The 18,835-nt window shown below is 41.0% G+C and overlaps 1 protein-coding gene across 1 annotated transcript in view; it reads right to left on the reverse strand.

Moving 5' to 3' along the window:
* The window catches only part of CACHD1 (cache domain containing 1), a 234,779-nt gene that overhangs the window by 15,895 nt on the left and 200,049 nt on the right, over window positions 1-18,835 (reverse strand). Inside the window, exons 14-20 of the mRNA XM_002686328.6 lie at window positions 13,530-13,672; window positions 12,641-12,822; window positions 11,639-11,749; window positions 3,842-3,964; window positions 2,603-2,702; window positions 2,399-2,515; window positions 8-168 (exon numbers count right to left, since the gene is read on the reverse strand). Of these exons, the coding sequence (XP_002686374.3) occupies window positions 8-168; window positions 2,399-2,515; window positions 2,603-2,702; window positions 3,842-3,964; window positions 11,639-11,749; window positions 12,641-12,822; window positions 13,530-13,672 (937 nt within the window). The remainder of the gene's footprint in view (window positions 1-7; window positions 169-2,398; window positions 2,516-2,602; window positions 2,703-3,841; window positions 3,965-11,638; window positions 11,750-12,640; window positions 12,823-13,529; window positions 13,673-18,835) is intronic.

The raw sequence follows: 18,835 nt of genomic DNA on the forward strand, positions 1-18,835 counted from the left end.
TTTTTACCGGTGACAGTTGAGACAGAGCCGGTCTACCATGCTACAAGCACAGAAGGCAAGAGAGTCGCATGTTTCGTTGACAATGCCCACAAATGCATTGGTTCCTGGGATCCTCGCCAGTCTGTATTTAGAACAGTGACTGCCATGCACAAGGTTCGTCAAATCCCCCTGCAGACAACAGACATGTCAGAGGTGACAGACAACAACACAAAGACTCAGCTCTACCATCCTGAAAACAGCTTACAACAAAACTTAACTTCTGATTAAAACAGTAGTTATACAGTCCTTGCTAGAAATTTGGAAAACAGAAAATTTTCTTAATTACCATCAGTCAGAGATAGACCTCATTTAACAGTGTATGTACATTATTCTTTTATCCATGATGGCTCAGATGGTAAAGAAGTCTGCAATGTGGGAGACCAGGGTTCGATCCCTGGGTTGGGAAGATCCCCTGGAGAAGGGCATGGCAACCCACTTGAGTATTGTTGCCTGGAGAATCCCCATAGACAGAGAGGCCTGGTGGGCTACAGTCCATGGGGTCACAAAGAGTTGGACATGACTGAGTGACTAAGCACAGCACAGCATACGGTTACATGATATGTTTTTATAGCTCTTTCTGTAATTTTTCTTTTTTTGAAACACATAATGATATAAAATGAAAATAACTGCAAGAAGCAATAAAGACAACTTTCAGGTACAGAATAGCCTAAAACTTATTCAAAGGCAAACCTAACCAGCCAAAAACATGCACCCCCTTTACCCCCCTCACTGTCCCTTGGATAACAAACCTCTTATTCTAGGATAACACAATTATTTAAAAACCAAAGACTCTTTAAGAGGCCAATTTTCTGCTTCCAGAATATTTAAACAATCCAACTAAAGTGAGCATCTTTTTCTTCATTCTATCACAAAAAAATGTGATAGCTGGCTTCATGAAATGTCTACAATTATCTGAAAGCCAAAGATTCTAAAGCAGCATTGTAAAGTTGAATATGGTCATTTTTTCTGCATGTGTCATCTGAGTCTTGTTTCCATATCAGTCATCCCTGAGGTGTGCATAGTGAGGATAAGCCTAACCCTGAGAATCATGGCACTGAAAGGGTTTTCAAGAGGTCTTGATAAATTCTCCACTGCCTGGAACATGCCCACCTTTACAAGATAAGCAATAACATAGGCTTATCAGCCTGTTAGCTCCAATAACCAGGAATGCTCCAATTCCATTTTGGAATAACTTGGGCTGTTAAGAATTTATTCTAACTCATAGTCCACTAAAATTTGCATTTTGAAAAATTTCTACTGGAGTATCCTGGCTGTCTCCTGAAGGCTCAGAAAGTCATTGTACAAATGATAGCAGATACGCTAACTAAGGCAGACTTTCATATGAAAGCCTTACCTGACAGCCTCCCTCTGATCACACGTTTGTCAATGTCTCCTTTATAGAAAGTGCTCCTCAAAGTATGGGGGCGGAACAGAGTAATAATGACTTCCCTTGCTTTGAAAACACTAACCTACTAATATATTCATTTAAAAAACTCTCTATTTCCCCAGACAGTTGTTTTTGCAATCACTTTTTCTAAGCTTGTGTTTAGGATTTTCATTTAACCCAATACATCTTTACAATTATTATTAATTTAAAAAGTTTTTGGTTGTACCCTGCAGCATGTATGATCTTAATTCACTGACCAGGGATAGAACCTGCAACCTTTGCCTTAGAAGGTGGAGTCTTAACCACTGAACCACCGGGGAAGTCCCTTTACAGTTACTTTTTTTAATGATACAAGTAATGATTTGTGAATACAGTTACTTGTGAATAACTTTTTGAATGTAGATTCTGTCATGACCCATTTTCTCTCAGCTAGGATTGTTTACAAATTAATAAGTATATCCTTAAGGACTCTAACCATATCCAGGTAAGTCTGTAGCATCTCAAATCACAAGAGAGTATTCTAAGCTAAAAACAATTATTTTTGGATGATCTACATGAGTGTGGTGCCATGTGGCCCTCTCTTCCTGTCTTTGGGAGATTACTCAGTCTCCCTAAATTCCTAAAGCCAAATTAGGTTAGTTTCTAGTCATCCACCCTGTTTCATCCCACATGTATTTATACAAGAGTGTGGGAAGAGACTTCGGCAGACATTTCAAAGGGCTTAGATTGGATGAGTCTTTAAACAAACAAAACCAAGGCAAAATACCTAGTGTGAGACTTTAAAACATTCATTTATCCACTCTGGGCTTTAAATCCCATAACCATCAAGCTGGGGAACTGGACTGTCACGGCCTATCACTCTAGTTCCCAGGCAATGAAAACAGCTGGGTGTAACCAACATTCAGACATAAACCATGACTCTATTGCAACTCTATAGCCAGATGGGAGAGGAGAACGTGGAGGAGTCCTTACCACAAGGCTCGTGTTGAATTTATAAAACCTCTGGACCGTTCGGTCACTGAAGCTGTTGCATAGGTTCTTCTTGACAAAGTTGGGGTGGTTCAGGATGTCATTTGCTACCAGGGGCTCCTACCAAGGCCAAGCAGAAGACAGATGCCATGTCATTAGTGAGTCGCAGGCCACTTGAGAACTGGGCTCCAGCTTCGCGACCAATACCTTGTGGGTGATGTGCTGCTGCTCCACGGGTGCATGTCCTTTGGGGTCGATGAGGGTTGGATGTGCCACCAGATATCCCCTGTCCTCCATGATGAAGCACCTATACCAAGACAAGGACATCCCTCATTCATAGAAGCCATTGCTCTGTGCTTTTGGTGAGCATTTATCTTGCTAGTTCTAACACAAACTGCATTTATCTCAGGTCCTCAATAAAGGTGCATGGACAAAATGAAGGAAGGCTGGCAGTCAGGTGACAGATGCATTATTCTCGAGGCGCTGGATCACCTGGCATAAGGTTTAAGGTCAGAGAGTTATACCTGACTCCGAGTTCACCTATATACTTCATAAGAGTGTGACCACTCAGACTATGTAAGATGGGCTCAATGATCTTCTGCAAGAACATGTAAAGCGAGACTCCTTTTTTCCTGGGGAGGGAGACTGTGAAAGAAGCACTTGAGTATTTACAGGCACAAAAGTAAACCATACAATTTCTTCTTTCAATGATAAACATATATAAAATACAACATGCAGAGGACATACAAAAATATATTTGATGGAAACGCTAAATAAGTGAAGCTAGAACTGATTTCATCAAGACTATAGTCTGCTTTTACTCTCCATTCATCATAACAATTTGCTGTGAATCCTGCATTTCCCCACTAAGGGCCAATGTGAAATTTAGCAGGGACATGAAGCACGGGCCATGAGTTGGAAATAAGAAAGCTATTTTAAAAAGCGGCCTGTATTAAATCAAGGGAATGCCCTTGCTTTGATCAGACATGCTCTTTTGAAATTCAGGCAGCAAAGACTTTCAGTTCCATGAGCCTCTTTCTGGGGAAATGTACAAAGTAACGAAATGTACAAAGTCTAAGTGTCTGAAAATCTCACAAAGGCTTTGGTTTAATAACTAAGTTCACATCAAAAGTACTACCCAAGAGTACCCTCTGGTCTTTCTAGCACCCAAGATATGGGAAACCTGTAATTACTGACTATTAGAGAAATAAGAGGTTTTGGAGAATTTTGTGCCACAGTTACTCCCCTTGTTAGAAGTCAAATCTGTTTGTTTAAGTCATAAGCAACGTGCATTTTAGAAATTAAAAGAACAAAAACCTCCTTAATAGGACACCTAGGCATTGGACTCAGTTTCTAGTGCTATGACAAGGTGTCTGGCATTCCACTAGACATCCTTGTCTTTGTATTATGCAGCTAGTTAGGATACACAGTCTCTGAAGGGCTTACCTTATTTTATTGCCACCATCTTGGTTACAAACTGGTAACAAGTCCATCAGAACCTTGTAGAAGTATCTAAGCGTGAAATCAATGCCCATCACAGCCACAGTATGTCCGGAAGACAGCTGTGTACTTCAGGTAAAAGAGATCAATAAGAATAAGAGGTGTGTCTTATTTAAAGGCAAAAATTATATTCAATCATAGGACATTGTATGGTTTCAGAAACACATGCCCACTGTTCTCCACAATTTCTACCTTTGGAGAAACAATTAACTAAATGACTAACTTAGCTTAACATGGAGATTTGATATGAGAAAAATTTAAGATTAAAGGTAAGAGTTCCTGAATAAGACTAGCCCAAAACACAGGTCAGTTGTAGAATATGGCTAGTCATAATTATTGGAAGAAAAGCTATGACCAACCTAGACAGCATATTAAAAAGAAAAGATATTACTTTGCAGGCAAAGGTCATCTAGTCAAAGTTATGGTTTTTCCAGTAGTCATGTATGGATGTGAAAGTTGGACTATAAAGAAAGCTGAGAGCTGAAGAATTGATGCTTTTGAGCTGTGGTGTTGAAGAAGCCTCTTGAGAGTCCCTTGGACTGCAAGGAGATCCAACCAGTCAATCCTAAAGGAAATCAGTCCCGAATATTCATTGGAAGGACTTCTGTTGAAGCTGAAAGTCCAATACTTTGGCCACCTGATAAGAGGAACTGATTCATTGGAACAGACACTGATGCTGGGAGATGGAAGGCAGGAGGAGAAGGGGATGACAGAGGAAGAGATGATTGGATGGCATCACTGATTCAATGGATATGAGTTTGAGCAAGTTCTGGGAGCTGGTGATGGGACAGGGAAGTCTGGTGTGCTGCATTCCATGGGGTCACAAAGAGTCGGACACGACTGAGTGACTGAACTGAACTATAGATGTTCAGACAATGGTGGGATTATTCTTTGTCAAGAATAAGGGGGTGGGGGAGATAGGTATCTGGTGGGAGGTTTAATACGTGGCTCTCAGGGTTCCTTCCAACAAGAAACCTTTTTTTCCTTCAATTTTTAAAAAATTGAGATATAATTGATTTATAATATATTAATTTCAACTGTTTAGCAAAGTGATTGTTATACATATACATTTAAAAATATTCTGTTCCATTTTATGGCTTATCAGAGGATATGAAATATAGTTCTCTGTACTATAGTAGGACATTGTTATTTATTCATTCTATATATAAAAGCCTGCATCTGCTAACCCCAACCTCCCACTCCCTTCCCTCCCCAAATGCCTCCCCCTTGGCAACCAACAGTCTTCAAAAGGAACCTTTAGACAAAAAGCTTGAGTGACGTCATTATTTCCTTCATTTCATAGATAATGAAAAAAATCTATAGTTAATAACTAAATCTATAGTTAATCTATACACCTCATTTAATAGAGATCTCAATGGTTAACTAGTTTAGGTCATACAAAATTTAGTAAAACCAATGTTTTGCTTTCTTCCTATAACACTATAGGGTTGGCTCTACTCAAAACCAGCTCATATTCTAGAACAAGACTCTCCTAGTTCATAGGCCAGTACTGTCTCCACTCAAAAATGTTTCTCACAAAAGTAGGAGCAAACATAGAAGAAGTTGGGGAGGACAACTTATGCTTGCTAGCCTTTTAGCTCTCAAACCCTGGTCTTGTTGGTTTCCATCTATTTGGCTACTGGGATGCTACTTAACCTTTCTAAGGCTCAGCTTTCATGTCTGAAAACGGGGTTAATGATAGTATCTACGTCAAAGTGCTGTTACTGGGATTAAATGGGAGACTGTGTTTATAGCGCTTAGCAAGCTGCTTAATATACTGAAAATACCTAATAAGGAAAAGTTACTTTAAAGAAAACCAAACATGGCTTTAAGCTCAGGCCTACACGGAGAGTAAACATTTTATTCTTTCCGAGAAATTGCTAAATATATCAGAAGCATAAGCATCTCATTGGAACTGAGGTTCTTCTTAGTTTATGTTCATGGGTAGTCGAAGGATCTTGGGTTAACTTAACCAGTGAACTCCAATATTCCTATACCGGTTAAAAATTTGAAGTTTATTCCACATGCGATGTTTTAAGTGCCCATCATTACCGTTATTTGCCTGCCTAATTTCTTCGTTAAGAAAAATACCAAAAGAAAAATGATGCTGAAGCTCAGAAGAAACTTCCCTAAGTAAAATCCTCTTCTGGAAAATCAAAACTTCATAGTGAAATTAGCTTTGCCATAGAGACAACTGGTTACTGTCAACATTAATCCCAATTTATTAACCCAACCCTCACCACTGACCCCTCACTCCTGTTGAAACAAACAAAACAAAACTAGAAAAAGGCACCAAGATCTGCAATGAAATTTCCATCAGGAACTTCCCTGATGGTCCAATGGCTGAGACTCTGTGCTTCCAATGAAGGGGGCCCGGGTTTGATCCCTGCTCAGGGGAACTAGAATCCATATGTCACAGCTACGAGTTCATGTGCTGCAACAAAGAGCTAGTGCAGACAAATAAATAAATATTAAAAAAAAAGAGATTTCTGAGGTTTTCCTGGTGGCTCAGTGGTAAAGAATCTGCTTGACAGTGCAGGAGATACAGGTTGGATCCCTGGTCTGGGAAGATCGCCATGCCACAGAATAATGAAACCTGTGCTCTAGAGCCTGAGAGCCGGAACCACTGAAGCCTGTGCACCCTAGAGCCCATGGTCTGGAACAAGAGGAGCCACAGCAATGAGAAGCTTGTACACTGCAATAAATAGTCGTTTCTGCTCACCACAACTAGAAAAAAAAACCCTGCAAAGCAACGAAGACCCGTCACAGCTATAAATAAACTTCTATCAGAACTTTCCTATCAGAGCTATTTTGGGCATGGGATGGGAGAAGACCATGTTGTGGGATTGTCTTTGAGAGGCTACTGCCTCAGAAAGAGCCCCTATTATTACTTAAGTAACTTAAATTCTACCGTGGGAACAGTTCAAAATTCAATTACAGTTACAAAATCCTTACAGGATTTGTACACTGTAGAAAATAATATTGTGCTGAAGTACTAGTCAAAAGGAGTCTAAACCCCTCTGGCTTGTTCAGGAAAGACAGATGAGTCTGCATAATAGTCATCATTATGATGACAGTAATGGCTTCCATTTACTGAATGTTCACAATTGATAGGCATTCTGGTAGGCATCTGAATACATCACTTCAGTGATTTCTCACAGAAAGCTTGTGAGTCAGGACTTCCAGAAAACCAAAGCTTGGGGAGATTCAGTGTTTGGTTGAGGTCACATAGTGAATAACTAGTGGAAGCCTGAATTCAAACTCAGTGCCTTTAACTTCAAAGCGTATGTGCCGTATGCTAAACTGTTTCAGTCACGTCCAAGTCCTTGAGACCCTATGGTCTGTAGCCCACCAGGCTTCTCTGTCCATGGGGATTCTCCAGGCAAGAATATTGGAGTGGGTGGCCATGCCCTCCTCTAGAGGATCTTCCTGACCCAGGGACTGAACTGGCATCTCATATGTCTCCTGCAGGTGGATTCTTTACCACTAGTGCCACCCGGAAAGGCTGTATATTCCTAACCAATAGATTTTCTGCCTCCTTAGATCTGCATGGCATTCAAAAGTTTCCAAGCAATTTTAAACCATTTATTTAATTTCCTTTGAAGACATCGGAAAGGAATTATAATTCCTATTTTATAAATGAAAAATTAGGTTTAGAATGGTTATCGATCACTTTTTACTTACGGCTTAGAAACCAGTACAAAATCTGGTTCTTTCTATAGTACTATAGCTGCCTTAGTTAAAAAATACAATTCAGGTTTTTGGGGACAAGTTGATTTTGTTTCTAAAATTCCCTTGCATGACTGCCATCTGCTCCCACATATGATAAACACACTGAAGTAAAACCATATACGTTGCCCATGGAAGTCTAGCATTCATATTTTCACCTGCATTTGAAAAATGTCCATGGTTACCATAGCAACTCGTAAAGACTACCACAGGAAAATGAAACCAAGCCTACATTTCTCAGCACAACATTGCATGCTTTGCAGCGCTCCGGTGAGATTTTCACTGCCAAAGGCTTGTCTGACCAGTTCCTTAATCACTGACTGTACTTCGTCATCTCTATCACACTACCTTCCTCCAAACAGTGAACACCTAGATTCTCAGGCCACTAACAATGCTGATGAAAGAATCAGAGGACAGTTGCTATAGCTGTGTAATTGATAAGTGAGCACTGAAAAACCTGTCCTCAAGAGCGCAACCCAACTGCATTTGAAAACCAAGGGAGAATTAGAATGCTTCACGACAAGTTGAACATTAGCTTAAGTTCTCTCTTCTGACCCATTAAAATGCCAGAAACTTAAAAGCATGAATAGCGTAATAATAAAAGTAACTACCATTTATTGAGGATTTGACACTGGCAAGCATTTTACATACATTATCTATAATTTTCACTTCTTCAGTTCAATCCAGGCATTGCTACCTCTGTTTCACACACGAGGCTCAGAGAATCATGGAATATAATACTAATAAAAACATTTAACATTTATTGAGCCCTTAACTTATATGCAGAGTACATCATGAGAAACGCTGGGCTGGAAGAAGCACAAGCTGGAATCAAGATTGCCGGGAGAAACAGCAATAACCTCAGATATGCAGATGACACCACCCTATGGCAGAAAGTGAAGAGGAACTAAAAAGCCTCTTGATGAAAGTGAAAGAGGAGAGTGAAAAAGTTGGCTTAAAGCTCAACATTCAGAAAACGAAGATCATGGCATCCGGTCCCATCACTTCATGGGAAATAGATGGGGAAACAGTGGAAACAGTGTCAGACTTTCCCTTGGACTACAAGGAGGTCCAACCAGTGCTGTGATTCATGGGGTCGCAAAGAGTCGGACACTGAACTGAGCCCTTACCATGCGCCATGCAGTGTTCTTGGAGACTCATGTATATTACTTAAAATAATCTTTAAATCATCACTTGAGGTAGGTCCTAATATCCTTCTTTCATAAGTGAGGAAACCAAGGCAAAAAAGGAACTTGTTAATGGTCATACAGACAGTAAATGGCAAATCTGCTTTTACAGAGTAGAATCCATCTTCGGGAGAGGGCAGGTTCTCAAGTTGGCATGTGAGATCAAAGTCACTGGTACTTATTTGGAAGAAGTCCCTTTGCAGAGCCCACCTATGAACACACCCATTAAAGCTGCAGTTGCCTTGGTTGAAAACCAGAAGCAGTAGTTGACTTGCATTCTAAGTTATACAGTGAACAAAACAGAAGGTTTTAAATAATAAAAACATGCTCACCTAAGGAAAATGTTCAAACAATCAAGTCCATGGGACTGCATATTGATCAAGACGTGAGCAGATACTTATTCCTGGAATACACTCTCATTGAGAGAGTGATGGACAGGTTTTTTAACTCTTGTTAAACTTAAATAGCTAAACTTGTGTAGTCTAAATACACTATCAGTGTTAGTTGCTCAGTTGTGTCTGATTCTTTGGGACCTCATTGACTGTAGCCAACCAGGCTCTCTGTCCATGGAATTCTCCAGGCAAGAATACTGGAGTGGATAGCCATTCCTTTCTCCAGTGGATTTTCCTGACTCAGGGATCAAACCTGGGGTTCCTGCATTGCAGGCAGATTCTTTTACTGTCTGAGTCATAAACAATAACCAAATAAGGGAACTGAACCCAAGATATTTTGCAACTTGAAAGTCCATCCTATTTCCATCATGCTTCATTTGGGATGACATGATAAATATTTATAAATAAATGAGAAATTCTTCCACCCACTCAAATTCTGACAAAAACAAGTATACGAGCATAAAAATCTGCAGCTCTCTGTGATCCCCCTGCCTCCCCTACAGCAAAACAATACTGTGTAGGAGGAAAAGTTAATGGTTCTTGATAATGAGTGGCAGGTGGGAGAAGCCAGATCAAGGATTAAGTCAAGGAATAAGTAAGACACACAGGTAGGCATCCTCTCCCTGCTCCAAGCATTACCTTTAAGAGCCCGATTCCAGCCCATGTCCTTGTCATCAAAGATCAAGGTGACTGCTGTCCCCTCAAAGAAAACACCTTTGTTTACTTTTTCTCAATTGACTAGAATATATGAGAGAAAAGATAAGTCTCACTATTCAGACAACAGTAGGTATATGTCTTATAGATGGTCTGTTACTAAAAACATTAAAAAGATTTGTTCTAAGAGAATGTTTGCTTGTTCATATGTGATGAAGCCAAATAGATATCATGCCCTGAAAAGAAATCAATATCTGGCTGGCAACAGGGCCCTGCTTACCATGGAGACACAGGTCACGCTATTGAAATTCCACACAGCACTGCTTCCCAATTCTTGTTCCCAATGAACTAGCATTAGAATAATTCTACTGATGTCAATCATTTGATATATAATGAGCACCAGTGAAAAGCATAAAGTTAGCAAGAAAATCTGTCTCCCATAAATTTTAAGGCATCATTACAGATACCAGTCAAGATATAGTCTCTATTGGTTGCTAAGGAAAAAAACAGTGATTTGTACAATGAAGGGATTAAAACAATGTGTTTGACTTTCCTTCTTATCTAACATTTCACTGACATTTGTAGCTTAAATACTGAAACCTCAAAAACCTGAAATATAAAGCACCCTAAATATATTTACAGTGATACTGACATTTTATAGCATTCTTGGAAAAATCAGTTTTCAAAATGCCATTCATTTCTCAAGAGAGTGCAATGACAAAGTAAGAACAGCAACAGAACCATCATAACAACAACAAATTCCTATATAATTCTACTGCTGCTGCTGCTAAGTCACTTCAGTCGTATCCAACCCTGTGTGACCCCATAGACAGCAGCCCACCAGGCTCCTGTCCCTGGGATTCTTCAGGCAAGAACACTGGAGTGGGTTGCCATTTCCTTTTCCAATGCATGAAAGTGAAAAGTGAAAGTGAAGTCGATCAGTCGAGTCCGACTCTTTGCGACCCCATGGACTGTAGCCTACCAGGCTCCTCCGTCCATGGGATTTTCCAGGCAAGATTACTGGAGTAGGGTGCCATATATAATTCTAAAGAAACTCAAATACAAGAGGGAAGAATTTTGTCTTGATACATTTTTTCCTTCACTAGCAGTACTCTTTGTTCGGGAAAACACTCTCTGATAATAATAACTGTCAATTTCTTTGATTGGTTTAAGACTGGCATTTTCAGGAACTGCTTTACTGAATCTAACATCTCTGTTTTTCTTCTTCATAAGCACCCTCATGGCTACTAACAGGGTTAAGTGCCTTTTATTGACTCAATCACATGATGGCCTTGTAAGGTAAGCATTATCCCAATTTTACAGACATCAGGAAGTTTAGGAAAACCAAGACAACACAGAGAAGATATTCAAATCCCAGCTTGCCCATATCTAATGTCATACCTTTGCTACTACTCCTTGCTATCTACTAGTCTATTCAGATTTTCAAAATATCCTTAATGTTTTCAAGAAATGAGTAAATATTAGTTGAACTATTACCTGGTGGGGGAAGGAGAGGGTGGATGAATTGAGAGAGCACCGCTGACATATACACAGTACCAGATGGAAAATAGACAGCTAGCGGGAAGCTACTGTGTAACACAGGGAGCTCGGCTCAGCGCTCTGTTATGACTCGGAGATGTGAGACGGGAGGGAGGCTCGAGAGGGAGGGGGAAATGTATGTATATAGCTGATTCACGTTGCTGTCCAGCAGGAACCAATACAACATTGGGAAAGGAATTATCCTCCAATTAAAAAGAAAATTAAAAATAAAGAAATATTACCTGGATGAATGAATTGTATGACTGATAGTCACGACATAGCCAGCTCCTCCAACGTCTAAGTAAGGGCCAGTTAAGGAAATCAAACCTGGATTAGCTACTGCATGGAGATACCTGATGGAGACCAAAGAAAGTCCTTACTTTAGTGTACGAACAAGTTTGCACATTTCAAAGAAAAGTGAGCTTGCAACCTAAAAAAATATTGTAAACTGTGCTTATGTTACATTTAAGTTCAAAAGGATTCCCACCCTTTATATCTGACTACAGTATCAACAACAAGGGGTCAATAAAATATGGAATTCTCTTTTGAAAAGATACTGAACTCAGTATATATGTGAGATTTTAATAAGCTTTTAAAAATATAGATGTTTTCGAGGCAAAACCAAAGATGAATAAATCAGGTAGGGGCAAACACAACTGGGCACATACAAATGAGCCCTGGATTGGGAAGGGCGGGAGAACAGGCAGTAAAAAAGATGAGCCAACTCCCGAGTAACCCAGCTGCTAAGCAGCTCAAGAAGAGAAACCCTGTTTTTATGCCCAGGTTGCCCCTTGCTATACTACCTGACCAGCTTTTGCATTTGAAAATCAGAGTAAAAATAAATCCTTCAAGTAAAAAAGTATTTTTCAGTTTTTATGTCATTTTTCGTAGGTCATATATGAGCTGTAATTAGACACCATGATCATATGCAATGACAGTAAGTATATTCATTGTGGACACACTGCATATAAGGTGGGAATCAAACCACTAGGAACTGAAAAGGCCAAGTATAAAGCATTTCAGTCTCAACAGCTCAGTAAAGAGATAAAAGCATTGTAGACAGAGGAAGCCCACAAAGCTGCTGTTCACACTATGTTTAAAAAACAATACAAAAACATATTTCCACTGCCATGAAAAGTATCTTCTTTAAATATGACTGCCAGAAGTTGCTTTACTGTGTGTACTTATCATATCTCTCCAGGACTGGGGGAGAACCTTTGATAATGGAAGCCCCTAAAACTCACCATTGTCTCCTAGTGGGATCAAATGCTTTGTCCATGAGGGAGCCAGGATAAATTCTGAGGACGCCATTGGGTGTTGCTATGTAACGGCGGACAATGTAAGTGTTCAGGCTACTCATTTCCATTTGTGTCATCCATTCATCTGTGACGTGGCTGGTAGCCATTACTTCATTTCTGACAGAGAACTAGGAAACAAAGGAAGACATAGCGGGGATCCTTTAAGACTCACATGAAAAGAGAATGGCCTGCTGGCAGAGCTTCCCAAAGCTCTCTTGCAGAGAAGCCAAGCCCAATTACTTCTTAAAAATCTTTCCACAGCAGATGGATACAGCCAAACTTGGTGAAAACAAAAGCTTCCTGAAATATAGCCAGTGGACGTGTGACTTACTCAGTTGTTCATCCTACTTAGGCTTTCTTGCATTTATGAGGAAAGAACATATAGTGCAGCATTAAATAATTAAATACACACACAGGCGCGCGTAAACACACACACACACACACACACACACATACACATCCCCTAAACCTCTGCTCCTTAAACTTCATCATATTTATCTCAACCGACAGTAGGGGCACTTTACTTCATCCCCCTGGGAAAAATGGGGCTGGGAAAGTTTCTCTGGTCTCTAACTCCTACCCCGCCTACCTAGAAAGCCTCTACTGCATCTAAAGCCTGAAAGATATTCTGCATCTGGCCCACAGGGCTTCTTAATCCATCAGAAGGGTCCTCGCCGGCCAGCCTCCCCTGGGCCTCACACTCTGTCTTTCTGGCTCTCCAGCTGAGAGGCACAGATCCAGAGGCTGGCTTCCCACTTCAAAGGTTCACTGCAGCAACCCCTTCCGGGCTTGTGGAGGGGAATAGCAGAAATGCGGGCCCCAGGACAGCACTCACTTTGAGCCCCGGGTTGGCAATGAGGCGGGTGTTGTCGCTGAGATAGGCTGTGTAGTGCTCCACCATGCGCTTTGTCTCTGGCTGGCTGAGGTGCTCGTAGGGGGAGGAAAAGCTGCCAGCAGACAGCATAACGGTTGGACTTTCTGAAAGAGAAGCAAACAAAGCAGGCCTGAGAACATGGGGCCTGCACCTCAGGCTCAAACAAAAGCCTGGCTAAGGCTCTGCCCATCTGTCAGCTATAGGGGCTTAGAGTCACTCCTAAGGAAAGCAAAGAACTCCACGCTAGAAGGAGCTGTGAAGGACAAAAGTCAGATTCTCTCCCTGCAGGGAGCTTACAGTCCTGGATTCTAAAGGAGATCAGTCCTGGGTGTTTACTGGAAGATCTGATGCTAAAGCTGAAACTCCAGTACTTTGGCCACCTCATGAGAAGAGTTGACTCACTGGAAAAGACTCTGATGCTGGGAGGGATTGGGGGCCAGAGGAGAAGGGGATGACAGAGGATGAGATGGTTGGATGGCATCACTGACTCGATGGACATGAGTTTGGGTGAACTCCGGGAGTTGGTGATGGACAGGGAGGCCTGGTGTGCTGCAATTCATGGGGTCGCAAAAAGTCGGACACGACTGAGCGACTAAACTGAACTGAAACCTGAAGAGACACAAGAGTTGAGAATGTAACTGTTCAACATACTGACTCTCTGCAACCCCATGGACTATACAGTCCATGGAATTCTCCAGGCCAGAATACTGGAGTGGGGATCTTACCAGCCCAGGGATTGAACCCAGGTCTCCCACATTGCAGGTGAATTCTTCAGCAGCTGAGCTACGAGGTAAGCCCCAACATACCTTAGATCCACATAGAACATCTTACACTTATTGGGACCAAGGAGGTAGCACATGACATAAAGTCAGACTGGGTTGGACCTGGGCTCCACCATTTCCTGGTTGTGTGATGTGTGGCATGCTCAGTCACTCAGTCCAACTCTTTGCAATCCCATGGACTATATAGCCTACCAGGCTCCTCTGTCCATGGAATTTTCCAGGCAAGAATACTGGAGTGGGTTGCCATTTCCTACTCCAAGGGATCTTTCTGATGCAGGGATTGAACCCATGTCTCTTGCATCTCCTGCAATGGAAGGTGGATTCTTTACCACTGTACTTCCTGGGAAGCCTGTGTGACTGTTGGACAAGTTAGAATACATGTGATGTTTTTATCATCTGCAATGTGGGGGAAATAGCAGTGCCGATCCTACAGAGTTAAGGTGAAAATTATATGTTAATATACACAAAGAAAATGATTTAATAAATGTAAAGCATTTAGAACAGTCCTTGCACAAGTCATGTGTCTCTGTAAGTTTTGACTCTTATTGTTCATATTAGTATGATTATCAAGGAATAAGAAAAAATGGAATAAAAGTGGAGTCAATACAAGACTCAACTAAAAAAATTATTCTCACATAGCATATTCTCTAAACATAGCATAAACAAAGTCTATGAAAATGAAGTAGTTAATTGTTGGTCTTACTTAAGAGGAAAAACCCAGTATTATTAGGACAGAAATCCTTGCAATGAATTACATTATGAAATAAACACACTACATCTTTGTTTTTGAAATTTTACTCAACTGTATATTTTTAAAAGTATTAGAAAGCACTATCACATGTCTTATCTCGTTTAAATATGTGGGTGCTTTTCTATTCCTTTGTCAGTTCTCACTCACAGTGTCTCATTTCCTTGTGGCCTGGTTTTCTGTCACTGGATGCTGGGCTTACAAACAATTTTTGTAGCAAATGCTAAGGCTCAACAGGATGGGAATATCTTCCTCCACAAAGGATTGCTGTGCCAATCCCAAGATGAGGCAGGATGGGGAGGTGGAAACTCTTCCAATGAGACAGGATAATGACCCAAGTGCTACACTGGGAGACTACGGTATCCAACTAGTCTATGATGAGCTAACGCTCGAGATTCCTTAGACAACTCAGAAGACAGGAATCTCACGTCAAGGGCTGACTTAGTTCCAATTCATTCTTACCCTGAATATATAGTCCTCTGTGACTTCTACTAAAAGCAGGTATGTGTGTGGGGGAAGGTGGAGGGCAGAAGGGAGCAGTTTCACTTGTAAGTCTCCACATTTTGAGGACCTTGGATTTGATTTTTGTCACTCTCCCTAGCCCAAAGAAGCTACCTAAAGCACAATTTCACAGTTGTTTCTTCTGGATTGATTATTGTTATTATTGCATTTTGGCTACACCACACGGATTTAAGATCTTAGTTCCTTGACCAGGGATTGAACAGGAGCCCCTTGCATTGGAAGCACAGAGTTTTAATCACTGGACCTCCAGGGAAGTCCCTCTTCTGGGTTGATAAATATGAGTACAGTAAAACCAGTTTTAGATGACACCTTTCTTCTCTGGGTTCTTATAAGCTCCTGGACTTTGGTCCATTACCAATTAGGTTAGTTCTCTGACAATTTTCAAAAAATTTAAAAAAGGTTCCATCCAGGATTTTTGGTTGAACTGAGCAGGATGGGTCAGAACTGCAGTCTTCCTTTACCAGAACACAATGCTTCCAGTATTGCTGCGTCTCCTTTAACTCTCATATCATCATGATATAGCTTGGGAGTAATTATTGTATCCATATCAAGGAAAAGAAAGCCAGTGGCTAAAAAAAGGTTCGGTTGCCTAGCAATGAGTTCATGTGTATATGCTCGGGGGCCTTCTGTGCAGGGTGTGCCAGAGAGACTGTCCCGAAACTCAAAGAATCTAGGACCCAATTGCAGAGATAAGAATAAAGGAAAAAAAAAAAAGGAAAACAACAATATTAGACAACACAATGATATAAAAAACATCTCAGGGATAAGCGTTGGACCAGAAGGGGAGGAGAGACAACTCGGGGAGGGGACCTTCCTTGTAGCGATGTGGATAGAAGGAGAGGAAAAACCAAGATACAGGGCCCAGAGTCTTACGTCTAGGAGCTAGACACATAGCTCTTACATATATACCTGTGTACGCAACTGCACAGGATGATGTCACCTTTCAAAATTCCTCTGTCCCTCTTTGTATACCAAGAAAGACAATGCCCCATCCTTCAGACCTCTGGAAGGGAGCTCCAACCTAAATTAATACCTTGCCTCAAAATCCCCATCATCAATGAAATTAGGTAAAAATCACTTATTTGCCATTGTTTCCCTTATTTTCCACTTCTTTTAAAAAATATTTGAATTATCCTGCTTCACTTTCATTACCAACTGTTTCATTGGAGAAGGCAATGGCAACCCACTCCAGTGCTCTTGCCTGGAGACTCCCAGGGACAGAGGAGCCTAGTAGGCTGCAGTCCACGGTGGCGCTAAGAGTCGGACACGACTGAGCGACTTCACTTTCATGCATTGGAGAAGGAAATGGCAACTCACTCCAATGTTCTTGCCTGGAGAATCCCAGGGATGGGGGAGCCTCGTGGGCTGCCGTCTATGGGGTCACACACAGTCAGACAAGACTGAAGTGACTTAGCAGCAGCAGCAGCACTAAACTATCCTCAGTGATCTCTCTACACATTGTCCTGGGGGAGTTCTATGGCCAAAATGAAGTTGGGGTGTACAGTGGAAAGAGTACCCAGTGGAAGTCGGACACTGGCATAAGGTTTGTCCATGTGCCCCCAGAGCAGCTCACTAGTCCTAAGTAATGTATGGGCATTGATAAAGCTCTACATTTTCTGGGAGTGAAAATGTCCAACTGAGCAGGACCGTCCAACTGAAATACAATGTAATCCCCCATTGTGACATAAACATTTCTAGTAGCCACACAAAGAAAAGGAGGACCAAACAGGTTAATTTTACTAGTGTATTTTATAGACTCCAATATATCCAAACATTATCACTTTAACATGTAATCAATACAAAAAATTAAGTATGTATTTTGTACTTACAATAAATCTCAACTTGGTTCAGCCACATTTTAAGTGCTCAATAGTCACCTGTGGCTACTAGCTACCATATTGGATGGTATAGCTATGAGGGATTATCTGAAGGAAATAAAAAATCTAGGCTTGGGCTTTTTTTTTCCATTAAGAAAAACTGCTGCACTTTGCTGTCCCAAATTTAAAAAGACTGGCCTTGTAAATCAACTATATTTCAATAAAAATTTTTTTTTAAAGATTAAATAAATAATAAATACAAAGTTTCTTTTTATTACCTCATTTTCCCCAGCAGCAGTGTTTCCCATAGTGACTAAGGGAATTACGCAGATCTGAGCTTTTCTTTAAGTAGTTCTTAAAAATATAAATTAAAGGACATACTCTTTTGTATGGGGCTTCCCTGGTAGCTCAGATGGTAAAAAAATCCACCGGCAATGCAGGAGACCCCAGTTCGATTCCTGGGTTGGGAAGATCCCCTGGAGAAGGGATAGGCTATCCACTCTAGCATTCTTGGGCTTCCCTGGTGGCTCAGCTGGTAAAGAATCTGCCTCCAATGTGGGAAAATCCGGGTTCGACCCCTAAGTTGGGAAGATCCCCTGGAGAAGAGAAAGGCTACCTGCTCCAGGATTCTGGCCTGGAGAAGTCCATGGACTGTATAATCCACGGAGTCACAAAGAGTTGGACACGACTGAGTGACTTTCACTCAATCACTCACTCACTCTTTTGTATAGAAACAGAAGGCAACCCTCTTTCCCTCAAACCTAAATTACAACAAACAAGGAAATGTAAATCCAAGTAGACATCTCTGGCCATCTAACTTGTCCACACTGATGAGTGTGTCATAGATAAAACTACTTAGGCTGGCCTACTCTGTTGATCTCATGTCCAGGCAGAAACTCTGTAGGGTGGACTGCAAAAGAGAAACCTGGACACAAGTGTTCTCATTTTGAAACTGGAGAATGGATGGTGACTTCTAAGTATTTTCAAAGGTGAAAAAGAAAATTTTTGTTTGATAATACTGTGAGTATACTGTGACATATAACATACACCACAGGTGCCTAGTATGCATCTGGCACATGGCAGCATGCAATAAAAGGGGTATATCAGGCATGGGAGAAGCATGAACCACATCTGAGCCTCGCTTCTTTCTGTGTTACTATGGGAAAGTTATGATCGGGTGGGCCAAAAAGTTCATTCAGCTTTTCCCACAGGATGATATGGAAATACCCAGACGAACTTTTTGGCCAACTCAATATTTGGATAAGCCCGAAAATCCTCATCTGTAATAGGCCAACTCAGACGATGGCTGTAAAATACTGGACACAGACAAATGCAAATTCCCTTTTAGTTTCTTTGAATTAGTTGCCTATTTCCTAAGCGCTTTTGAAGACAGGGATC

Source organism: Bos taurus, chromosome 3 (genome assembly GCF_002263795.3).
Source record: "Bos taurus isolate L1 Dominette 01449 registration number 42190680 breed Hereford chromosome 3, ARS-UCD2.0, whole genome shotgun sequence".
Classification (NCBI taxonomy): Eukaryota; Metazoa; Chordata; class Mammalia; order Artiodactyla; family Bovidae; genus Bos; species Bos taurus.